Genomic DNA, 26853 nt, shown 5'->3' on the forward strand with positions numbered 1-26853 from the left:
TTCTCCATTAGGATAAAGCTGAGCATATGCTGAGTTAGATAGACTGGCAAATGTCTTCTAAGGAGTGTCAGGCTCACATTTCATGTGCTTCTGATTTTCCATTGACGAAAGGCTAATGGGCAGGAACTTATGGTTGGAGAACAAGTGTGTGAAAGCTTTAGCTTTTAAAGATGCAGCATTGAAAAATGGGGGGAAAAGGCTTTTCTTACTTAAAAAAGGAAGTGTTGATGGTCCTTAAAGATTATTTCTAGAAAAGAATTTCCATCATCCCTGAAGTGTATGAAGGAATCCTCAAGGTAGGCTAATGCAGTTGCAGGAGTAGATGACAATGATATCATTACTGCCTGGTGCTTAGGGCAAAAGATTGGATCTTATCTCTGCTTATGCAACCAAGGGAACTTGAGAAACAAGACATTTTGTAGAAGAGTCTTATGAAATAATACATTACAACTACATATTTTAGAGTTAGCTGTTTAGTACATAATACAGAACTTCATTTCTAGTAATTTGATAACATTTCTGTAGTTCAGGGTAAACACTGCTAATGTGTCTGTAAAGGGAGCATCAGCATTTGTGCCTGTCTTGGAAAACATCCATTTTCTCCTAAAAAATTTCCAGTGGTTTCAATTACTTTATTCCTATTGCCACAAAGTGCACAGACAGATACGTGTTTGGAAGATGATAGGATGAGAAAAGGCAGTAATTTTCCTTCATTGCTTTAGCTGTTGTCCTGGAAATGAGAGAAGGATGGAGTCAGTCTGAAAGAAGATGAAAAGGCCTTTGATGGTAACTGTCATGTTGTTGTCATTGTCTCCCGAAAGAGAGATGCTGCTGCTAAATTTCTGTCTTTCATAGCCTGGTGCTCAGACAAAAGGAGTAAAGGAAATCACATAGATACTCCTTGTTCTGTGAAATGTCTCTGAAGGTGAGAAGGAGAAAATATCCTGTCTCTTAATCCAGAAAGCCAAGGGCAGTGATGACCATGTTGAGTTCCTGGTGAGAGTGTCCCAATTTCAAATTTTTTTTATACTGCTGTTCTTTTTGGCAGAAGTTTTCTTGTTTAGGTCAGATCAATCTTATACAGTTAAGAAATAAACATGATAATTTTCCAGGGGATCTGGTTCTGGAAATTTAGATCTATATTTGTCCCAGGTATCTTTAAGAACTTAAGTAGTAAGTTAGGAGTCTGGCTTCCCCAGCATCCATATTTAGTGATGGAGATAGTGGTACAACCAAGGTATTCATTCATCCACTGAAATTGCCAGATGATCTCTGCAGAGCACACTGGAGCCCCTCATGTGACTAAGAGGAGTTCCCAAAGACAAGTCAAGTGAATTCAGGCTTTTGGGGACTTTGATTAGATAAATCTTCTGGATACTGAACAACCCTATTAATTCACATCTTCCTGGGAGTTAGAGGTCAGGCTGACTAAGTATCTGAAAAAAATGTGTTGCTTATGGAGTTTTTTTAAGTGTGATCCACCAGTATTTCAATTACATGCTAACAATGAAGGGAAAGAAAACAGGAAATATAAAAGGTACTAAAGGAAATATACAAGGAAGAAACTTACGGGGTGCTCTGATGAATCTGTATTACTTTAGCATGAGAGGGCTCTGACTAAGGCTTCATTCATTAGTGTTTTGTATTCTAGTACTTGATGGAATTACAACACTCTGGAGACTGAGTTTTATGCAGACCTTTCAATAGTGTCTAGGGAATGCTGAAATTCTGGAGAGCAAATGAAGGTTGCTAGCTACAGCAATTTCAGAACAAGAGAAACTTTAATTGCACTTTTTATTTTGGCTCATGACTTTTAAAAGAGCATAAAATAAGGATTCAACTTAAATTTATTAAGTGTACAGTCAGAAATTCACCTGTTGAGATTGTTCAATTGTGTAGAACTAGACTCTTTACTGAGCTGAGAGGTTATAGCTAAAATATTATTTGAGGGGTTTTTATACATTTGACATTTAAAGAACTGGCATTTATTTGCCCTTTTATCTCTTTCTCTCTCTCTTTTTTTTTTTTTTTTTCATGATTTATAAACAGTATGCTTTTGGAAAAAAACCCAACAATATCAAATTAATTTTTGAAAGTTCCTACCTTCTGAGATCTCAGTTGCTGGCATAGAAAAGTGCGAAAACTGCTGCAGTGACTATTAATGTGGTCCAGAGGGGATATTTTTTACAATGTATAGTTTTGCACTATTTTCCTTCTCTGTATATTTTCCTGAAGGACAATACCTGAAAGTCATTTTTGTTACAATTCCACAGAAATAGAGTTTCTAGGATGCATTCAGTTGTGCTATTCTGTCCACACAGAATTTAGTTGTAGGCTCTATGTCAAGACAGAAGGTAAGAAGAGAGGATTGCTGGCACTTTTCTTCTAACCTTACAGGGTCAAAACCCAGGTGTGAATAAAATTCATTATCCACAGGACGTTGTGCTAATTACAGCTATTACAGCTATCCCACAGTGTAGCTAAACAGTGGGATTTCTCTCAATAGTCCAGTGCTGTAGCTATTCTGCCTCTCAGCAGCCCTCCTTAGGTCCCTGGTGCAGATGGAGACTTGCACAGTGGAGTATCACTGATTTATTATTCCTGCAGATTCTGCTCAATAAGATCCTAAACTAGGTTTAAAGCTTCAGACACACTGAAGGTATAAAGCTAAAAATATTGTTTATATTCATAAACCAACCCTTCTTCTCTGTAATATGAGGAAAAGTTATATCCTTCAGAAAGCATAAAATGTAATAAATATATGATAATTAACATTATAAAAAACTGTAGCTACTTTACTGTTCATTTATAGTTATAATAGATCAAATTTGTACAACACTTTTCAATTTGAAAGATTAAAATGTCTACCAAAAAATGAATGCATGGTGTAAAAATATAGCTGTTATTTATGAGGAGCAGCTTTGGTTTTGAACTTTATTGTTGTATAAAATGTGCAACTGAAACTGTAGGAAATTTTTTCTGGTAGAGACTATATACCTACCTGAGCTTGATTTTAACCAGGACATGAATATTGGCAGATCCTATTGGTTCTAAAATAGTCTTTTAATGACAAGAAATCCTGGGGCTCAGTTCCATGTCTTATGGGCAAGACAGTCCAGATTCCAATAAATATTTTTTTATCAATATAAAACTCAATTCAAATCAAAGAGAGGTATTGCAAGGAATGAGAGCAGAATATAAAGGATATTGCTGCTCTTGACCTTGAAAGACAGGCAAATCAAATAGGGAAATTTAAGAAACACATCATATTTTTTATTTGAAAACCTCAGGCCAGTCTTTAGCAGCATTATGCCTTTAAATTGTACATATCTAGAAGCATGTTTTTATGTCTTCCATTAATATCTAATTTGGTTTCTAAATGTACTTTACATTGTTTCTATGATGTTTGCAGTGATGGAAATTAATCCAACAGTGACTGCTGTCCATTAAATGGTAGTGCTCTTTCCTTTTTCTTAATGTTTAGCTCACAGAGACGTAACCTGAAAGTTTTTGGGATTTGTTGTAGTGTGAAAAACATTAGATATAAGCATGAGGACTCTTTTCACTCAATTAATACCTGAGAGCCCAAACTGTCCTCTTTTTCTGTAAAAGCCAGAATCTGTAACCTTCTATAAAAATTCAGTTGCTCTTTTCCTTAGACCTGTAATTACATTCAAGCTCTGAGATATCTTCATGCTTTTTTAGTGTGAAGTTCTTAAAGCCCAGCAGTGCTGAAAAGTCCCTGGTGTGAGACCCAGGCTTGTTTCCAGATTCCTTGCAACTAAAGGATATTATCTAAGATTGCCAAAGATTGTCCCCTTGGCCACGGAAGGCATGCAGAAGAAAATTTTGAGCCTAAAATATAAAACCAGGAAAAACTGAGCGTGACCATTTGACAGACATACCTTTGTCTGTATGAAGGCACTATCAGAGACAAGTTTGGTTTTAAGATACTGAGTTAATATGGAAAATAATCTCCATAGTGAAACTAGTATATTTTTTTCAGCAAGGACATTTTTCTAGGCTTGAAAAGAGTTACCTTAGCAGACATGCATATGTAGATATATGCATACCATTAAGGGTGAAATATGAAGCCTATGGGGTAAAGGATAATGTTTCAGCTGCACTGATGAGAATTTGTAGTTTGGATGGTCTTAGACTTTAAATTGGAAATGAGACAGCTATGTGTAATATTGATTTAGAAAATAAATTTATACCAAACACCAAATTCACTTGGTTATAATGCTTGCATTACTGATAACTTTGAAATGCTTCAATTAATGGTTTTCAACCTGTGTAAAATAACTTCAAGCTATAAAGTTCTGTAAATTAGAGATAGGATAATGATCAGATATGGCACTGGGGCTCCTACGAAGTATATATGGAGATGTCTTTAATTTTCTTTACCTGCTTTGTGCATTTCTTTATTATAAATGACAGAAAGTTCTTTCCAGGAGCATTAGCCACTTCTGTTTTCAGAATTATATGGAATAGGCAAACTGATTTTGTTGTATCAGTGAGTTGCTGCAGTATGAGAATAACTGTCAGCAGAAGAGTTATATTCAGTTAGCAGGTAGCACTTGGACTATCAGACAGAATAAGGCAGGGAAGCTACAGCAGGACTCAAAACACTTAGGTGCAGAATGTAATACTGAATTATCTACTTTTCTTCCTTTCCAGACACTTTCCAGGCAATGCCCCCTCTTCTGCACCTTGAGGAGGAAAAAAAATCTTGCAATATTCATATTGATTTATATTGACAAATCAGAGAATCTGTATGACACTAAGGAAAGTTATAATCATGGTCTAGATATAATTTATATAGATATTGATAAATCTATTTAGCACAGTTATCTTCAAAGTATATTATGATAAATAATGAATAATGTACTCTTATGTCAGGTTTCTGTATATGAAATGTTTTTTCAATATTTGTCCCCATTAACATGACATGTGGCAAAGCTATGAAACTGAGACATGGTTTTAGTCTTTGAATCTAAAAATGAGACATTAAATATGTGCAGCATTAAAAATCTGAAATATGTGCAGTATTAAAAACATTAAGTGAAAGCTACTTGAATATGTATCTCAGGGCATTGGGGAATGGAGTGTCAGACAGCTGGCACTATCCATCATTATAATTGTATTTTTTACGCTTGCACTGGGTAGGTTGACTCTGAGGAGAAAAGTGGCTTTAGTGGTCACCCCAGATTTTATGTATTTTTTAGAGATGTCTGGATTTCATAGAAGTTTATGAATTTCTTTAGGTCACTAAAGTAACAAGTGCAGGATGTTCAGCAACTCACCTTATTTATTTCACACTTCTGATAGAAAAATGGCAAATTTAAATTTCACCTTTTCCTCTCTTAGCAAAAAGGAAACAATGAGCATTTACCAGTGTAATTCTTATACAGCTGTCCTGCTGGTGGAGTTGTAGTGGTAAATGTAGTGGTTTGTAGTGAAAAAGTGGTAAATTTCACCTGATTGAAAGCATTGGGTTGAATGCAGTTCAATGACATTTTTTGAAAACTGAACTCAAAATTTTCATTCATGTTTTTTCATGTTTTCGCCTACAATGTCCATGTTTAGGCATTTATGTAGAAATATACCATTCAAAATATTTCCAAAGCAATAAAATCAAAAATGTTGATATCAGAAGACTGCATTTTATCACAAATAAAAATATTAGGTGAGTTCATGCATGCCTATGACTTGATGTCCCTTTTAGGGACTGCTACTCTCCAACTGGCCTTGATTCTCTTTATTGATGACAATGTTTGATTATCTGGCTTATTAGTTTTTATACATAAAAAAGATTAAGTTATTCAAGTCTTGCCTGTTATTAGAAGGTATTCAAGACTTGTGGACATTGAACAGATGAATATAAATGTAGATTTCTTTTTTTTTTTAATGAGGCAAATCTGTATTACTTTTGTGTGAAACTGAAAATTTATCAAAGCTATGAAGACTATCTTCTATAAGGCTAATCAAAACCAGAACTGGTCAGTGTTCATTTTGGCAGACAGATTTGTTGCATTTGCTCAGCCTGTGCTTTAAGTAGAGAATATGCTGTGGAAAGGAAGCCAGGCACATCAGTTTGCCTTTCTTTTACGACATAAATTATATGGGAGAGTGCACAGGATTTTCATTTAAAAATGCCTTGGAAGCAAGGAGCTGGTTTCCTTCAGTAAGTTTTACTTTGATACTGTAATGGAACGGTTCATTACCGCAAAAAGCAGGGCTGAGAATCGTCACCCTAAAGTTATTCATGACTGTGGAAAATTTCTTGTTTCAGAAAGAGAATCCTTGTCTGGACAAAGCAGAACAGTTGTCCTGTATAGAACTGGGCCTGTCACAGATGCTTGTTAGAGGCTAGGGAAAAGCTCTTCTCACAGCTTGTGTTGGCACAAAAATAGGGTAATTTTTTTACTTCTGCATTAGCTGTCCTGAGATACAGGAGAGAGAAAATGCAGAGGGCTTCTTGGTTAAGGTGTAGGGGAAATGGTCTGTAATTTTCACAGCAAAACAAACTTTTCTGTTAGCTGTCCATTTGGTTGTTACCCAAGGTATTATCTCCTTTACATTCAAGGAAGTTACCGTCATAATGGTTTCTCATGCTAGGCCAAACAGCTTTATTAGTGATAATCCCTTCCCTTTGATTTCTCAGTGCTTTGAGTAATAAACACTAATCCTGCCAGGCACTTTGAGGTGATTCTCCAAGCGAACACATTAACTCAGCAAACAAAAGGTTTAGGCTTGCTCTTGAGGGGGCAATACCAAAGGGACTCCTGAGAATTAACAGCATTTAGATATAATAAATGTGCTGCTGACAAGTAAAAATCAACATCGAGAATGAGGCTTCAAGTCAGAGGATGCACATTATTGATTCAAACTCTCTCCCTTTTCTTGCTGTGATTCTAATCTGATTTCCCAGCCCCTTTTTCAGTAAGCCTAGTTGGTTCTCCCAGCATTGATTTTCAGTGCATTGCAGGTCATAGTGACTTTTGAGCAAACTCCCTCTACTGAGAAGAAGGCTGTCTGGGCCCATGAGAGGTGCATTGTGTGTGGTGTGCAAGGTCTGGGTTTGGATTTGGCTGTCTCTGAAGGAGCCCTGCAGCAAAGTGCTGGGTTGTGGAGAAGTAGCTACAAATGGAAGAAGAAGGCTGAAAGAAGCAGGGCAGGTGGATAGTGCAGGTATCAAATCAGGCTTACCAAACCTTGTCAACATCTTCCTGCTTGTAGCTCTAAGTTAGCTGGGGATGAAAAGGCACATTTTAATGTGTGGGGCTTGGATATTTCTTGATAGATTTATTCTTAACTAAAACTTAAATACTGTCTCACACTTGGGGTTGATTCCACATTCCCTAAAGATATTTGAAGTTATTTGCCTTGAAAAATATCAGAAAGAAGATCTTATATCAGGTTTTCCAGACAGAAACAGTAGAAGACCTTCTACTTGGTTTCTGAAATGATTGTGCAGAACTAGGACAGCTCTGTGGAAAAAGGATTACGATCTGTGAGGATTCCTCTGTCATAGCATAAGCAGTTAATTAGAATTACTATTTTTTTCATTAAGAAAAAGGTCTCTCTTGATTTCATGCATATGAACTATTAAGCATAGTTAGTATTGGCAACAGTGCATGTAGTCTGTCAAGGAAAAAAGGAAGAAGATATTCAGAATAAAATGCACTGCTTAGTTCATAGATATAACATACTACTGACATTAGACGTATCACAATCCATTGTAGTGAATCCAGTTTCTCTGTAACCATCTGCCTTGTGATAAAGGGTGAGTAGGAGTCATCAACAAAGTTACAATAGGAGTCCTCAAACCAGGCTGATTTATTGCAATGGGTTGATACAGTTGACCCATGTGTTATTTTGTTTTGAGCATACAAACAAGCAAGAGGAAGCCTTTTTAAGCTGAATTGTTCTTAAGATTGCAGGTGATGTGAAGATGAAGTCAAGACTGAGTGAAGTCCTAAAAAATGTCTATTCTTAGTTTGCATCAATCAGAAGGAGTTTAATGTATAGGTTTCTGTGTACATTAATTTAGGCTTGAGTTTTCCATGATTCAGGAAGTTAGTGTTGCTATTTCACTACTGAGTTAAACCCGTGCCATGGAGACAGATGTTCCTAGGTGGTGGAACAAAAGTTTGCTTCTGTTGTTAGAGTGCAGTTCTTTGAAGCCTGCTGAGCCAGTGCCTAATTAAACTGCACACACGCTCCAAACAAATGAAAAAGTAATGCTGTTCCTCACAGATAACATTTAAGGTGACGATTTCTTCTCAAGTGAAATCTACTTGGGGAAATCAATTCACTGCTGAAGCAGAAACTCTTTCCATAATACTTCATTATGTGAAGGCATTACTATAGCCCATGCAGTATAGGAGAGCTCGTGCTGTTTGGAGATCTCGACTGTATCTAGTCAGAGCCATGGGACAAGCACAGTTTCAGTCTCATTTCTTTAATTTGAAGCCAGAGCTATATTCCTTGTCTGCAGTAACATTATTCTGAGACTGATGACTGGTTGTGCTACACATAGAGCAGAACTCTCTTATGAAATGTTTCGATGCTGTAGACTAGTGATTAGTTTGGAATTGAAAATTCCTGAAGTGTTCCTTCCTGACTCCTCTAATTACATCAGTTGTATTCATTTGTTCTGTTTTCACATTAAGCCACACGCCTTGTGCCTTGGTTTCTCATGGCACTTACCTACCAGGAAAGTTGTTCAAGTTCAGTTTTGTATTTTAAAATGTGCAGTAAAGTAATTTGGATATACTTAGAGGCAAAAAGAGAGAGGGCATGGGAAACAGGCTGTGTGATGTTTCTAATGACCAGTGCTAGACACTATTTTTTAAAGGTTTCTGTTCTTTTTTGATGCTAATCATTCTTTTTTCTCCACACCTAAAGCACCTGTGGAGGTGGCTTTCTGTGTATGAAAAGAAGCTGAGGTTACAAAAAATTCTTGGTGTCTCTCACAAGGATGATCACAATAGTTTTATGATCAATAAGGATACACCCTTGTATTGATGTGCAGTTTCAGCAACATCAGCAGAACTCTCAGAGACAGGCAGGGTATCTCTGCACTGAGCTCCAGCTCTTTGCAGTGTAAAAGCCTTTAAAACAGCAGGTAGGAAGCAGGTCACCTAGCACAGCTCCTAGGAGAGCAGAAAGAAAAGGAATTTTAAAAAAACATAGAGGGAGAATTAAATATACAAAATAAAATATCTATTTGGGACTAGAGGGAGTGGGAGTGGAGGAGTTTTCTCATCTCAAGAAATCTCCAATGTGTGTCTTCCTTATTCCATAGTGGCATCTGCTCAAGAGCTGCTGATGAGAAAATAAAACCAGTCTATTGCTCCTAATAGGTGTTGCTTAGGCCACTCACTTGAGACAATAGATGCCTTTGTTCAGATCTCTACTCCAGGATGAAAATTTGAGTTTGCTGCCTAATGTGTGTTGATAAGAATTGACCATGCTGGAATAAAAAAGAATCATGTATTTTCTTTGGACTCAATTGGAAAAAAATTTGTCATATCAGGGCTTTTCATTGGAAAGCTTTGGCTTTCAAGAATTCAACTAAAAATAATAATAAAAAAGTCCGGAGTGACTTTTTGGGGTTTATTTTTTTCCCTCAGATTTGTTACTCTGTCGCTATAATGACCAGTCAGAACAATCCGGATTATAGCATTTAATTTTTATTTTATTTTCATTTAAGAGTGTTATATTATTTTTTTATTATAGTTTTAGACATCTGCTAATTTTGTGTGCACTTTCAGGTGCAGAAGGCCATAACAATATCACGTGTGAATACTTTGAGGGAATAATTCTTCTGCCTTTATGCTGAGATGATTTTTGGTACACTGATCTCTGGATGACCCAAAACATTTACTGAATCAAAACAATTAACCGGAGAATTAATTACATTATGATCTGTTTCTCTCAAAGTCAGACCAGAAAATTTCTATGGAGCTAAAATTTTTAACAGAACTAAAGTAAGAAGAGTAACTACATGCCAATGGGAGGAAAGGAAGGCTCCTGCTTAGAATAATGGATTGTTAATGTAGCGATGTATGGCAAAAGAGATGACTTACTGAGTATAATAAAAAATCTCTTAGATTGTTACCTTTGTTCAAAACTTCATTTAAAGAAAAGCATGTAGGAGTCCCTGTCACTTCCTGAGTCGTGCCTTAGATCAGAAACATTTGCAGGAGCCATCTGCTTTGTGGAAGTCAAGTATGCAGCATGTATAAGTCTGAGGTATGACTCATGGGAATGATATAGAAAATGGGTCAGTCTTTCTGAGCTCTGAATACCTGACTTCATTGTGAGATTGTTAAAAGTTTAGAGAAAATTAATTTCTGGAAAAGGCTTGGGAGAAGAGAAGTGAGGATAGATGTGCATTATAAATTGGCAAATTATTTTTATTTTTCTTTATTGTGTTCCTCTCGTGTGGGGCCTTGTATAAGTTAATTTGGTGAACTTCACTGAATAAAATTATGTTTCCTTATTTATTGAAGAACCATGGTGATTGGGTAAACAAAGTCTTTGATCCTTTTGCCTTAGGAGAGAGAGGTGAAAGAGATCCATTTCCCTCCATTATCACATCTAGGGTGTTTTACTTTCTATTAAAAAACTCCAAACAAATCTTACAAATTACTTAATTTATCAATAAAAAAACCACTACAGTGTCAACATCAAGTTGGCATTTGGAAAAAGGTATCTATTTTTCTTAGCATTCTCAAACTATCTCATCTTTTCACCTCATCTGATGGCACCTTCTAGTTAAGTAAAACTGAAAATCAACATGTTTACCTGAATGCAGGTCTCTGGTGTTATTTTCTTACTGGGGCTATGTTCCTTCCCTTTTTTTTTTGGCCTAAGTAGAACCAGGGTGTAATACCAGGCTTATATTTCAAAGCATGAAACTCTTTATAGGATGTGGAGGTATTGACTGTATGTTTCTTTCCAAACCTATATACAACAGAAATTGATTTTTCATTTTGTAATGAGTACATCTTAGGCCTTCAACACAGAAAAAAAAGAGTAGGAGTAAGAAAGAGACCACGACTATAAACTGGTCTTTGTTTTCTGAACTGCAGGTAATGGAACATTGATTGGAGCATCTGCAAATGTTGTTTGTGCTGGAATTGCTGAACAGCATGGTTATGGCTTCTCTTTCATGGAGTTCTTCAGGTACATTTTTAAACTTCTCACATCCAATCTGTTTTTTTTTTTTTTTTTTTTTTTTTCCTCTCTTGGCAAACAATGAATCTTCTAAGGAAAAAAATCTAGAGAAAAGGTCTATAAAAGATACTTGTGTTCCTAATTGTGTTTTGGCAACTGAAATGCAGGTGGAAGACAAATCGCTTTATTTTTGTATAATGTTGATAGAATGCATGAAGCTTGTGGGAGCACAGTGGAACTCCAGGAGAAACAAAGCCTTCGAAATTCCTGCATTGATCACCCTCAATCTTCGGCTTTGTAGAAATTGTAAATTGTTGCTTTATTGTAAAATGCAGTTTAAACCTAGTTTCTCATCTTCACATATTCATGGATGTTCTATCATCGGAGATACTGGAATGTCCTAATTTAGACTGAGTTGATTTTTATTCCATTATCCCACCAGTAAACTATTTACTTAAAAGTAATTACTTTTGACCAGCTTCTTAGCAACTTTGAATGAAAGTGTGATGAGCATCCAGTTTGACTCAACGCTAGTTGTTGCCTAATAATTGTATAATTAATAATTAATAGATTTTTTTAATAGTGGAGTTTTCATTGCAGGTCATTCATCAGCAGGTTTTTAAGGGACAAGATGTACTTAATGCATACAGTAATTTAATATTTTTCCAAATACTTCCCATTTTTGAGACTGTGGTTGAAAGATGTAAGTGGAAACTGGTAAATAAGGACAAAACAAAAAGTTCAAGTTTAAAGTGTAGCTGATTTAGCTAAAACACAATTCCCTGCTTCTTTTTTCTGCATATTTAGGGCAAAGGATACTGTTAAGCTTACACTAATTTGTTTTTTCTCTTTACTTTGTTTAAATTGTGTATTATGGCATGTCAGCTGATCAGCTTTTTTCTAAACTGTTTACCTCAAAGCCCTCAAACCCGCGTTATTAATATGGTTCATCAACCAAGTCTTGGCTGTCAGGATCTTTGAGACTGCAGAACAGTCTTATGTAGTACATAGTAATAACTCACAGATTTCCTGGAAATCAAACCCTTGCACAAAAAAAAGGAAATGCAGTAATAATGGGCTGGTGGATTGCACTGTTCATGTTTCACAGATTTTGACCTTGCGATTTGGGGATTTTACTTGTATGTAGCATTTACAGCATGTCTTCTATGTAGATTTTGTATTGAAATGTTCTTAAAACTTCCCTGAGACTGACTGAGGAAAAAAAAGATGTAAAGCCTGGCTAATCTCTTCAGCAGTGTTTACTGGAATGTATTCTTTGGTATTGATGACAGCAGACAGATGCCCTGAAATTGCCTTCTATACCTATGCTTTTGGTGGAAATGAATACTGGAAAGACTGTAGCCACCTTGACAAAGATGTGAGAACAGAATACATAGTGGTCTCAGAGAGATAGCAATGGATGTTAATTAGCAGGATGAACATAAAAGCTCACTTTTTTTGGCTGCCTTTTAACCACTGAACAGGCAGACCATGAGATTCTTCACTATTTGTGTTAGGAAAATATTTGTTTCAGTCAATTGTTCACAAATTGAATATATTTTAAGTCTTCTCCTGGCATCAAGAGATGTTTTGTGTATCCCTTGAGGATTTTGATTTTGCTTACTTTTATTTATGAAGGTTGCCTCAAAGAATAAAGTGAATTTTCTGCATTTCTTCCCTCTTTGCCCAAGATTACTCAATAGGTTTCACATCCCCATTGAAAGGTCCTCTACAGTGCTTCTCCCAGTAGACACACAGATCTTTACCCTCTCATCTTGCAAACCCCTGGGAGTCACCAGAGAAAAATCATGGATACCTTGTGTGGGGAGATGATGGCTCTGCTGGCTGACTTTTGTTAAGATGTCTTTTATCAGCCTGAGCTGGCGTTGTTCTGCCCTTCCCAAGTGTCTCTGCACAGGAAATCCATGCCATGTCTGTCTCAAGTGGTGTCACACAGCAGAGCACTCTACTTCCAATAATACACTTCCTTCCTAGCTGCATGCTAAGCCAAATCATGCAAACATGTTTAAGGCAGGCCTTTGCTAGAAGCAGCTTTTTTGAAAATCATGTTTTGACACAGTGGTCTGTAAGAGAAGTTTCAGAGAGAGTTGATAAGCTTGTCTGGTGAGTACACCTCGATAGAACTGAGGCCGAGATTCTACGGAAGCTGTGGGTTCTTCATGGTGAGAGGCACCACAATGCCTCTCTGTGCAGGGAGACAAAAAGGCAAGAAGCAGGTTCCTTGCTCTCTAAGAGGGTTTATGGGCCCATGACCTTTCCTCTGCGTGTCTGCACAGTGGCACTTGGTGTGGGTCGAGATTTCTCTTCTCTTTTTAAGAAGGTAGCAGAGGCAACCTGGCAGATGTGTTGCGCAATGCTATTCTGCTGCCCAGCCAGAGCCAGAGGTGGCCAGGTGTGATAACTTGCCTAGAGTGCTGAGGTCCTACCAGCTTGATGTGCTTCTCTCTAGAGTGCCTTCCTCAGAAGAAATCCTGTGCTGGGGAGCTCTGTGTGTCTGTCAGAACAACAACCAATTGCTTCTTTCCCTGGATCCCTCACATCCCTGAGTCCTACTGCCTCAAGGACCTGGTCCTCCACAGATGGATGTAAGGGAAAGACAGGTCTGGTGTCCCATTCTCACCATCCAAGCAATTCAGGCCCGTGTGCTGGAAGTGATGTGCCTGCAAGGTGTTCCAGTAGGATGGAATTTAGGTGGGAAAGATTATACTGAGAAAGAAGAGAGAACAGAATAGGGTTCCCTCCATGTGTTAGAGCACCTTAAAGCAGCCTGGTGTTCAGAGTACACTGCTGGATGAGGAGATACCAGGTCATATCCATGCATGCCTGGCTGTGAATGTGCTGGCAAGTGTCACCAAATATCTCACCCAGAATGCATTCAGATCTTGTTCCCTTCTCTGACATTACCCATTGACACCTGTACCACTTCTGTCTGAAGAGTGCTCACAAGGGAAAGAGCAAAATTGCCTGTGAGAAAAGATCATTTGGCTGCTTTGAATTCTACGTCTGTTTTTCAGGCCCTGTTAGGTTTTTTTGATTATTCATTATGTTCCCCTGCAATAAAAAGATTCACATGTCATTTAGAATATACAATATTGTAGAAAGTTTAATTTACCACCATGAATTATTTTTTATCCTTGAATCTGTTAGACATGTTGGTAGAAAAAGAGAAAGGATCTCCTACTGATATATCAGCATCAAAAGGATGAATAGGGCTTATATGAGACTCATTGAATGGGGAAAGGACAAGGGATGTGGAAAAGGCAGAAGTTCCCAGTGTGATCAGCTGCACAAAAGCCTGCTGGAGACCAGTCACTAATGCTGCTCCCCAGGCTTCTTATGTGTCCCAGTAGTGCCTTCCAAGCTCAGCCACTTTTTAACCAGCCCCACAAATCTGAAGGCAAATAGTGAGTGACTGCCACTGGATGATTAATCTGGAATAAGTCTAATTCAAAAGGGAAGAAAGGAATGTTATGACAAAAACAAAATTAAAATTCACAAGAAGAGCAAGTTCAGAATAATAATTTCCTTAAAGATGCTCTTGCATTTTTGGAATCAGTACAGCCAAATTATACTCTTGTTCCATTTTGAAAGCTTCCTCATCAAACTGTATTTATGTGTTCAATCTTTACTCCTGAAAAAAATATGTTGGATATACCTATATGAAACATACGTAATCTAAATAAATATAAATTATTATATTCATATTTCCTTCCTATAATATTTCCTTATTCTTCTAGTAATTTAGAGCTGTACATGATAGAGCTAAATGTGTTATTCCAGTCACAGTCCTCCTATTTTTTTCACATTTAAAAAAGATAAGATTTAATTCAGAATGTGGAGCAATTTGCCTTTTATTTGTTAATCTAGGCAATATCAAATTCCTGTTCAATTTGCTATTCAGTGTAAATCCAAGTCTCATTCAGTTCTCATGTTACTTACATGAGTGTGATTATATCTGTTCTCCCATCAAATTCTTATACTTTTCCTACATTGTGGACACAAAGACAAGTAATTAAGTGGTAGAAATAGAAAAAATTGTGAGTCCATGGGGCTTGGAAAAGAAGATAGAGAGCAGTGGGATATTTGCTGTGTGTGGTCAAGAGTAAACATTAGAGCAAGCAAATATCAGAGCAAACAAGTGATCATTATGTCTCTAGTCAGAAGTGTAACTATTTTCATAGTCTTGACCCTTCAGAAAACATCAGATATGTTAATAATACAAAGGTAATTGCTCAGAGACAGCATTTATGAGTAAGCAGAAGGCAGGGAATTATAATATTCCTATTATGATTTTAGTCTAGTTATCAGAGAATTATTACACCTAAATAAGAGCTTAACATAAAGGAAAACCCCAAATCTAGGAGAGTACTTTTCTCTTGGCAAATGGTCAGATAAAGACATTGTGGTCTTGTTGCTTGGTTGAATTCTAGAGGTTAATACAATGATTTTATATAAATTCAGACTGTAAAATAATCAACAGGGCTTTATTTTTTCTCAAGGTTTTCTCAATTTTTTCTCTTTATTTTTTCTCAGTGATAAATAACATTGCAGATGTCTCAATCTAGATGCATCATTTCATAGAGGTTTTAAAATTTTTACTAATATATGTCTGAGTTTGTTGCAATATAGCATTCGACTAGGTCAGACCACCCTGTGGAACATGAAAATGATGCACAGAATTCTTTTTGTTGCAAATTAAAAAATTGATTCCAGCTCCATAACATAAGATGTTCTCATTACTGTTGGGGCTTTAATGACCTTTTTTTTTGTTTTTAACTTGCTAATACAATTTACAACTTGACTTTCATTTTCTCTGCAAGATAGGCATTTATAACCTTATAATGATACATAGTATTTCAAATATAAACTAACTTATGTTCCTTCATGCTATTGTAATTCATTATTAATCACCCCTCTGTGACCATGATGTGTGATGTCAATAGAAAAAATTAATCACAGGTAAATGATGAACATATTTGACAAAAATATAAAATGAGTATTATGGGACATACTCCAATTTTATGTCAAGCAAATTTTGGCTGACTGTGCCTATATTACAGTGCTGGTCAGGGGAAGAATGGATTGGATAACTATGTAGTGGATAAGAATGTGGGAGAAATAATTTGATACATGAGGAAATCAGTCTGCCCAGAGGAAGAGGTTATGAGCTTAGGAACCTAATGTAGAGTTACAGTTGTAGGGCTAACTGGATATAATCCTGAAGGCATTGTGTGTATTTTCAGGTTTTGCATTTTTCTGTCAGTGCCCTCCCTTCATACACCACCTGCAGAGCTGAATTAATATCCTCTGTCTTCTCTGGGGCTAAGAATAATTTGAAAGTGTCAAAAATATTGGTTTCTGATAATAGCTTAGGAAAAAAATTGGTACTATCATAGGATTTGTTTTGTGAGGCATTCACAGCAAAAATATTTTCAGTAGGATATCCTATTTATCTGTTTTTGAGAGCACTCAGATGCAAAGGCTGTGAAACAGAACTTCCCATGAGAAGCGTCATTCATATAAGTGGGAGGACAAATATGATGTTCTTTGCCACCTCCTGTGTATCCTATTTACACAACTTGTGGAAAATAGCACTTTAAAAAACCCATGAATGTCTCTACTGGGTTATGTGTTAGACAACTCTAGTCCTTTTCATTCCTGATAATTTAGTATCTTTTTTTTTTTCTATTTTCTTTCTATTAACACCACCCTATGCCACAATTATGCTGTTGCTCTTTTAAAGCTGACTCTGAGCAAAATAAAACCAACTCTACATTTTGGATATGAATTTTGATGGAGAATTTGATTGAGAAATGTGGTATCAAAATACCCAAATTCACCTGTGGACTTTCTGATCAACTGTGCAGCTCCAGAAGATAGAATCTGGGGATGTTCAAAGCACCCAAGGAAGATACAATGTACTGCTGAGAGAAGGTTTAATGATAATGATACAAGAATTATCTCAATCTCACTTCCCACTACTCTTCTGATCAATAAGGAGGAGTAAGTGGTCATGGGTTAAATGTTGATAACTGACACAATAACAGAGTTCTTCTGTTCAAATAAGTGCAAATGCAGCACTTGAGTAAAGCACTCTCAACAAAAATGCATTAATACACGGGCAAGCTTGAGGTTTTCACTAATTTTCCTATATAAAACTTCTACCTTTAAAAATCTGGATCTCTTAGGTTTATTAAAGCTTGTTTTTACATTTGTCTTGATTTCTTTACATATGTAAAAAAATGTTAGAAGGATTTTTGGTAGCTTATTTAAAGATAATAAATTTCAAATACAATTGCATATGAAAATCTCTATCAGATTTAGGGAACTGAGTTTAACAAATACAATCTAGATTTTAACATCCTAGTCACTGTTATGACAGAAAGGGCAAAGCTATAAACAACTTTCAGCTGATAACTCAGTAGAAATGTAGTTCAGTGTGTATTTATCTTAAATTATTAGGTTCTAAGCTGGCTTTGTTAAGAAAAATGCCAGTTTTTTTTTAGCTATCCAGCAACAATCATTGCAATATTTTAAAGCTTCACAGTTGATCTAATAACTGCTCTGAAATAAATGGCATATTGACATCTGTGGAAGTTCAATAAAATAAATGCTGCTTATTTTAAGTATTTGCATGGCTGGCATGCAACCTCATGAAAGTAAGCATTCCTGCAACAGTGGTGCACAGCATTTATTCCTGAGTAATGGGTTGGCTTGGTTTTTTAATATTTCTTCTGATTTTATTTAAGGTATGGAAACAGTGTAAATGGAAGTGTGAATGGATATGCATTTATATTTTTTTTTACTTTTAGAAAAAGGATGAAAAGTAGTATTTTGAGCCTTTAAGTAAGAGGACATTTCCTTTTCCAATTTGAAACATGATTTATCTTTACCGTGAAGTTTTCATGGAGCTTATAATGTTCTTATGTCTTCTGAGGAGAACTAATAACTTTGAATTGTTTGGCCTGTGGACATACAAGTATTGCTTTTTTTCTTCTCTTATTGTGAATTCTTTTGTATTAGCTTTTCGTTTCCAATAAAGAAAATGGGATTTAAATACTTGTCTCACTCATCGCAAAATAAGGCTATGTGATTCAGGTATTAAAATTTTAGTATGGTTTTAGCCTTTAAACTCTGTGAAATGTGTGTTTCATCCTCAGAGATTTTGATAAATGCAATTGCAACGATCCAGTGTTTCGTTGGACTCCGTAGGAAGCAGTGATCCTTCAGATGTGTCACATTAATATTATGGGGTATTATTGATATTATTGAAGCAGTATTTAATCATAGGATCATAGAAAAAGGCATAGAAAGATTCAGATTGGAGGAGATCTTCCCCTGTCCATAGAGTCACAGAGGCTGTTGGCTGCCTCTGGTACTGGCTCACATGAAGATCATCACTCCAGAGCCTTCCTTTCTGAGCTGCTCCCCGGCTGCTCTGTCCCAGATGTTGCTGTTGCAGGGATTTCTCTCCCCCCTGGGCAGGATTTGGCAATTGTCCTTGTTCAAGTTTAAAAAGTTTGGGTTGTTTTTTTCCAATGTTTCCTTTTGTCCGAGTCCTGCAGGATAGCGGAATTTCCTTCTACCATTTTTCAACCTTTCATTACCTTCTCTCATTTTCCAACCAATGTGAGATTATAGTCTAGTAATTCCAGTGCCGTTTTGCACAATTGTTTTGGTATGATAATATCCATTAGTATTCAAAATGGTGCCAATTAAGAAAAGAACTTTGCAAGTATCTATTTGTGTTGAAATGGCAAATTTGATTCAGTCTCATGTGTAACTCTTCTTGCTTGATCCTCTGTGTTGATCTCATTTAAAATTAAATAAACCCAAACCCTAAATATACCTCAAACAATTTCCAAGAAATAGATCTGACTAAAAAATGTTGGCATTAGTTAATTAGGCGAGGTTTTAAGCAAGGAAACAAATAATAGTAAAATGTGATAAATGCAACAGTATTACATAGGTTAAGGTATATATAATATATATAAAAGTAAAATGTTCAATTTGTATTATAGCTCTCATTGAAACAATATTAATTGAATGAACTGGCTCATAAAATTCTCAGTTTCAAATCTTTCATAGTGAAGATTTAAGATTTAGAGACTGGTTTAAAATTGATTATAAATTGTATAGTTTGTGCATGTATATATCCATGAAACACACAAAAAAGTTAAACTAAAATCTTATTGACATAAATTTTGTGTTCAGGTTGGTAACAGTCAAGAATGAATGCTCAGGTGAATAAAATAAATGTAACCTCTATCATCAAGATACTTGACTGTGGAATTGCTATCAGATAGAAAAATTTTTAGAGAGGGAAAAAATGGTAGCAAGTTGCAAGTTGAAGAGTAAACACAAATTATACCAATCTAAGAGCCAGATCAACTGATTTGGTGCTAAAAAATATTCTTATTTTAAATTCTGAAATGATATATGCCATTTAGTATGTCTCATATATAATTTCGGAATTGCCTTTTTGAGTTTCAGAGTATCTTTCCTTTCCTTTCCTTTCCTTTCCTTTCCTTTCCTTTCCTTTCCTTTCCTTTCCTTTCCTTTCCTTTCCTTTCCTTTCCTTTCCTTTCCTTTCCTTTCCTTTCCTTTCCTTTCCTTTCCTTTCCTTTCCTTTCCTTTCCTTTCCTTTCCTTTCCTTTCCTTTCCTTTCCTTTCCTTTCCCCTTTCCCCTTTCCCCTTTCCCCTTTCCCCTTTCCCCTTTCCCCTTTCCCCTTTCCCCTTTCCCCTTTCCCCTTTCCCCTTTCCCCTTTCCCCTTTCCCCTTTCCCCTTTCCCCTTTCCCCTTTCCCCTTTCCCCTTTCCCCTTTCCCCTTTCCCCTTTCCCCTTTCCCCTTTCCCCTTTCCCCTTCCTTCCTTCCTTCCTTCCTTCCTTCCTTCCTTCCTTCCTTCCTTCCTTCCTTCCTTCCTTCCTTCCTTCCTTCCTTCCTTCCTTCCTTCCTTCCTTCCTTCCTTCCTTCCTTCCTTCCTTCCTTCCTTCCTTCCTTCCTTCCTTCCGCCACTTCCGCCACTTCCGCCACTTCCGCCACTTCCGCCACTTCCGCCACTTCCTTCCGCCACTTCCTTCCACCACTTCCTTCCGCCACTTCCTTCCTTCCTTCCGCCACTTCCTTCCTTCCTTCCGCCACTTCCTTCCTTCCTTCCGCCACTTCCTTCCTTCCTTCCGCCACTTCCTTCCTTCCTTCCGCCACTTCCTTCCGCCACTTCCTTCCGCCACTTCCTTCCGCCACTTCCTTCCGCCACTTCCTTCCGCCACTTCCTTCCGCCACTTCCTTCCGCCACTTCCTTCCTTCCGCCACTTCCTTCCTTCCGCCACTTCCTTCCTTCCGCCACTTCCTTCCTTCCGCCACTTCCTTCCTTCCGCCACTTCCTTCCTTCCTTCCTTCCTTCCTTCCTTCCTTCCTTCCTTCCTTCCTTCCTTCCTTCCTTCCTTCCTTCCTTCCTTCCTTCCTTCCTTCCTTCCTTCCTTCCTTCCTTCCTTCCTTCCTTCCTTCCTTCCTTCCTTCCTTCCTTCCTTCCTTCCTTCCTTCCTTCCTTCCTTCCTTCCTTCCTTCCTTCCGCCACTTCCTTCCGCCACTTCCTTCCGCCACTTCCTTCCGCCACTTCCTTCCGCCACTTCCTTCCGCCACTTCCTTCCGCCACTTCCTTCCGCCACTTCCTTCCGCCACTTCCTTCCGCCACTTCCTTCCTTCCGCCACTTCCTTCCTTCCTTCCGCCACTTCCTTCCGCCACTTCCTTCCGCCACTTCCTTCCTTCCGCCACTTCCTTCCGCCACTTCCTTCCGCCACTTCCTTCCGCCACTTCCTTCCGCCACTTCCTTCCTTCCTTCCTTCCGCCACTTCCTTCCGCCACTTCCTTCCGCCACTTCCTTCCGCCACTTCCTTCCGCCACTTCCTTCCGCCACTTCCTTCCTTCCTTCCTTCCTTCCTTCCTTCCTTCCTTCCTTCCTTCCTTCCTTCCTTCCTTCCTTCCTTCCTTCCTTCCTTCCTTCCTTCCTTCCTTCCTTCCTTCCTTCCTTCCTTCCTTCCTTCCTTCCTTCCTTCCTTCCGCCACTTCCTTCCGCCACTTCCTTCCGCCACTTCCTTCCGCCACTTCCTTCCGCCACTTCCTTCCTTCCTTCCGCCACTTCCTTCCGCCACTTCCTTCCTTCCTTCCGCCACTTCCTTCCGCCACTTCCTTCCTTCCGCCACTTCCTTCCTTCCGCCACTTCCTTCCTTCCGCCACTTCCTTCCGCCACTTCCTTCCGCCACTTCCTTCCGCCACTTCCTTCCTTCCTTCCTTCCTTCCTTCCTTCCTTCCTTCCTTCCTTCCTTCCTTCCTTCCTTCCTTCCTTCCTTCCTTCCTTCCTTCCTTCCTTCCTTCCTTCCTTCCTTCCTTCCTTCCTTCCTTCCTTCCTTCCTTCCTTCCTTCCTTCCTTCCTTCCTTCCTTCCTTCCTTCCGCCACTTCCTTCCTTCCGCCACTTCCTTCCTTCCGCCACTTCCTTCCTTCCGCCACTTCCTTCCTTCCGCCACTTCCTTCCTTCCGCCACTTCCTTCCTTCCGCCACTTCCTTCCTTCCGCCACTTCCTTCCTTCCGCCACTTCCTTCCTTCCTTCCTTCCTTCCTTCCTTCCTTCCTTCCTTCCTTCCTTCCTTCCTTCCTTCCTTCCTTCCTTCCTTCCTTCCTTCCTTCCTTCCTTCCTTCCTTCCTTCCTTCCTTCCTTCCTTCCTTCCTTCCTTCCTTCCTTCCTTCCTTCCTTCCTTCCTTCCGCCACTTCCGCCACTTCCGCCACTTCCGCCACTTCCGCCACTTCCTTCCGCCACTTCCTTCCTTCCTTCCTTCCGCCACTTCCTTCCGCCACTTCCTTCCGCCACTTCCTTCCGCCACTTCCTTCCGCCACTTCCTTCCGCCACTTCCTTCCGCCACTTCCTTCCGCCACTTCCTTCCTTCCTTCCGCCACTTCCTTCCTTCCTTCCGCCACTTCCTTCCGCCACTTCCTTCCGCCACTTCCTTCCGCCACTTCCTTCCTTCCGCCACTTCCTTCCTTCCTTCCGCCACTTCCTTCCGCCACTTCCTTCCGCCACTTCCTTCCGCCACTTCCTTCCGCCACTTCCTTCAAAAAAAACAAAGAGAAAAGTCCAAGCCACCCACAAGTCCAGCCAGGTGTAAACTGGGGGAAAGAGTACATTAAATAGGACAGTGATGATATGTGAAGAAGTCTGTGGGGTTTTTTCTTTCTTTTTTGTTTGTTTGTTTTTTGTTTTCTTTTGGGTTTTTTTGGTGTTGCCTTTTTTTTTTCAAATCAGTAGTTCTTTGGAACATAGAGTCTTTGAGGTATTCATAATTCATAAATTTGAAAGGTTATGCTCAGGAGTATTAAATGACAAGTTCTAAAGAATACTGCTCTGTCATACAAGGGAGTAATTAATGTAATTCTGCAAGGTCTTCCCTAACTGTTGCATGGATGCCAACTACTCACATTTCTGGTGCATTTGCTGGTATGCCTTTTTCTTTCTGAGCAATAAAATATGTATACATAATATGCATTAAATTATCCATCAAATTCTTGCAGATATTTTTAGTCTACTGGCACATATCACTAAATTGAGTGAGGAAAAGAAATAGACAAATGAAAATAGAGTATAGAGAGAAAAACTGATTTGGATTACACTGAAACAAATGAGAATTTAATTTTTTCTTGTTAAGCTGAAACGCAGGATACTGATCCTGATTTATTCTGAAAATCATATTTGCATCCAGTATAGATGGAAGAATTAGGTCTCTTACTTGGGAATTTATGATCATGCTAGTGTTCCTACTAGATATACAGGTTATAGGAGTGATCATATTTATAGAGCATTCTTTTAGAAATTGTATGCCATGGATCTTATAAGTCACAAAATGTATAAAGCAATTTAACACCTTAAAAACAAATCAATGAACAACAAGGAGAGTGGTAAATGTAATATATATCTCTATTTTCTTCACACACACCATAACCCATTCTTGGTTACCTTTTATAAGTACAGGCTACCAACTAAATCAATACCTAATAACTTCCCAAAAACACTTGGAATGAAAATAATTTTAAGAGTAATGATTTCTAGATGGTTTTGGCAGTGTCAGAAAGCAGATATACTGCTGTGTTGTGCAGTGCTACTCCTATAGAAACCATTTTATGCAACAGATTTCAAGATATCTTGGATTATAGTGTTTTTATGAAAAATTTCTTGAAGTATCTCTAAAGCCCAAGATTTTATAGCAGATATGATTTATGCTGAAAGGTGGATTTGAAAATCAGAATGTCTGCCCCAAAGAGCAGTGTAGTGCTTCTTCAGTGTCTCTTTAAATAGCAGTCATGTAAAAACTGGAAAAATTAATTACTAGAAAAATCTGCAGAAAACAACTTTTCACCGAGAGGTGAGGAAATTTAAATAAAACCTCTTTGCTGACATGTCTGGCCATAGGGTTTCATATTTTACTAATATGGGCTGAAATCATAGCTGAGAATATTCACCTTTCCAGCAAGCTTTTAAAAGGCAAGTAAATTACCTCATTTTTCATTTCACTGCATTTCATTTCTACCAAATCCTCTCAAACTAGTGTGAGAGGTTCTGTATCTAAATGCACAGAATTTCATGGTTAGATAAAAGATAATTAAACTAGGTGTTATCCAGTTTTATGGATTTCTGGACTGAAAATAAAAAGAAACTCTATTTGATTAAACTTCTACAGTAGAAGGTAGGAGTTAATTTGTAGCCTATTTTGCTTTTGCATTGGGGTAAATATGCTTTTGTTAAATGTTAAAAAGCACAAACTGAAGGTCATATGTACCATTATGCTGTTAAGCTTGTCATGATTGTGACTTAAATTTTTTTTTTTAATGGAGCCTATTAAATCAGAAAGCAGTTAAAAGAGGTCAGTGCATTATTCTCCAAGATAATTCATCAATGTCAGCAGTGCTAACGAGAATGTGGGCCATGTGTCAGGAGCTATTGTGTCCATGTCTCTGCTCTGCTGTGGTCTAGCACTCATGTTTCATTGCAGATCTTTAAATAAAAGGTTTGATGGTGCCTTACCTGATCCATAAGTAAGCCTGAGTGAGAAGAAAGGAGTGTCTACAGTCTCTCTTGAGTGATACCACTCTAATGATCATGCTGGCTGATATTTCCAACTTGTTTTCCTAGCTAAGATTAGAGGTATATTTTCTGACAAGAAAAGAATTAGGACTGAAATTGCTCTTGCTGATTTCTTCCACCATGTCTTTGAGTTAGCAATTGAGCTGAATTTCTTTTTGTTACCATCTCAGTATATCCAGTGCATGGAAAAGGAAAAGCTTTTGGTGGATGTACTACCCAACTGACCAGGGTGTTGTGTGTATCTCCATATTATATAAGGAGGATAAATCTAATGCAGAGTCTTAATCTTAGTAAATTTTTTTAGAAAATATTTATCAAAAGGAGATATTTGCCACCAATGTGGGAAACTACTGATACATTTTAGACTACAGAGGTAAACATGGTAAGAAATGGAACAGATACATTATAAAAAAAAGTCCATGCTCCTATAAGCACAGTTTTTGAAATGCGCAACTTATTTCTGAAATCACATCAGCTTTTGTGCTCCATCCTTTCTGTGGTTCAACTAGTCCAAACTGGCTTTCTTTTACACTGGAACTCTCTCTTGGGTATGAGATAATCTTGGTTTACCTGTAATTAGGGTATAAGTAATTTTTCCCTCCATGATATTTGTTATTCCAGTACTCATACATTTTTCCTGCTAGACACAGTTTAGTATTGTGTAAAGCCCTTTTCTGTTGACTTTCTGGGAAAAAAAATCCATCTTTGTTGGGGCCTTATAGGCAGTACTTCCTGTAGGTTAAAAGGTATTCTCACAGGCAACTAAACAATTTGGCTGTTGGTGTCTCGTTAATTGGTCTTGAGTGGTATCTGGTCCAAAAGTAGTTAATCATATGGAGATTAGATGTGGGGTTGAGAGCTGAGTTTGTTGTCCTTCAGGCTGCCAGGTCACATGGCCATTAAGGCCAGGTCAAATAGCCCACCTGTAAAGAAGAAAAATATGAGCTAATAATAATCCTTCTAAATATTACAAGTTTTCTGTGTATAGACTTGTGCATGCTACAAGATTTGGTGGAAGTGTTCTTGTGTTTTTACACCAGTTTCACAGCTGTTTGTATTTAATGACTTTCACATGCTTTAGGTTTTTACACCTATTTTCCAATTTCTCTGTCAGAAAAACTGGCTGCTACACTTGCTTCTCTTGATCTTACCCTTTTTGATTTATTCCTGTAGGCCTTTCTGAGGAGGTTCTAAATTAATGCCTTGTGCCTAAATCCTTGCCTTTTGAAAACCAAATGCAGAAGCAGTATTGAAACACTGTTGCTTAGTTTGTTAAATTTCTGTGAAAATTTGTCTTACTGAAGTGCAGGCCTCACTCTTTGAAAATTTTATTGCTGTCCCTGCCATTAATTGAAACCTTGTTTACTGATTTTTTTTTTCATTGTGACTGAGAATTAATGCGTCTTGAAGGGGATTCACTTAGAAATAGACTGAATGGCATTTTTGCTTCTCCTAGCAAGGACCTTTTTATTGGTGGAAAGTGTGCTTTTCTCAGCAGGAGCAGAAGTTTGTAATGATAGTGACAAATGAAATGTTAAAAGAATAAGGTGGGCAATGTAGCTTTGAATAATCAAACCAGGGAGCAAAGAAAGAAAACTGAGAACATTCCAAACCAGCAAAGGCCAAAACCCAGTAAAATTAAAAAACCCCAACAACAAAAACAAAAACAACAGAAGAATTGTTTTGTATTTCTTAATACAGTATATCAGTGAGGACTGTTTATAGTAGAGGCTATTTGCAGTGATTGGGAGAACAGTCAAAAAAAATACAAGTCTTTTCCTCTGCTTTTTGTGCTTTGGTGAAAACTCACTGTAGTCAGTACTATCTTTTATTTAAATTTGAAAGAATTTGGATTGTTGTTGATATTGATATTTCCATGTGCCATTTCCATTGATTATTGCAGTCAGCATGTGGTCATTAGCCTATCAATAAAATATTTTTTTCTATATTTTCATAAATAAAATTAATGAGACTTAAAGCACTTTAGATTATGTCTCATTTTTAGACCTCTCACCATATGGATTATTCGGCTTAGTGGTGAATGTGATGAGAAACAGAGCAGTATTCTCTTGTATAAAGTCTGTCATGTTTTCTCCTTAAATATTATATTTTAAAAATATTGCTTCTTTCATCACAGGTGTGAGAGTAAAGTAGGGTTTTGGGGATCTCTGGGCTTCCATTTGAGGTTAAAGCCTGCCACCTACAAATTGTGCCTGTTTGACAAGAAAGGTTTTATTTTTGAAGGTTTTGCAGTAATATCATTTTGACAGATTGATTGTGTAAGTCTTGATGTTGCTCTAATAACTCCTTTTTAATGGAAGAACTTTAATTGATGTCAAACTCAAAAGTTCAGTGACAGATAAAATGTCTTCTCTTAGTTAAGAGGTTAAAAATAATTGACACTTTTATATGCACAGAATAAACTGCCATAAAAATATTAATTTCTATGTCTATTCTGTAGGAAGAGATAGAAACAAGTTCAAAATGAGTGGTCAACTTTTCCATAAGTT

The 26853-nt window shown here is 37.7% G+C and overlaps 1 protein-coding gene across 2 annotated transcripts in view; it reads left to right on the forward strand.

Annotated features, from left to right (window-relative positions):
- The window catches only part of OCA2 (OCA2 melanosomal transmembrane protein), a 162160-nt gene that overhangs the window by 111357 nt on the left and 23950 nt on the right, over positions 1–26853 (forward strand). For both annotated transcript variants that reach the window (XM_063150517.1, XM_063150518.1), the window contains one exon: positions 11106–11199. In XM_063150517.1, coding sequence (XP_063006587.1) covers positions 11106–11199 — 94 coding nt within the window. The remainder of the gene's footprint in view (positions 1–11105; positions 11200–26853) is intronic.

Source organism: Melospiza melodia, chromosome 2, assembly GCF_035770615.1.
Source record: "Melospiza melodia melodia isolate bMelMel2 chromosome 2, bMelMel2.pri, whole genome shotgun sequence".
Taxonomy (NCBI): Eukaryota; Metazoa; Chordata; class Aves; order Passeriformes; family Passerellidae; genus Melospiza; species Melospiza melodia.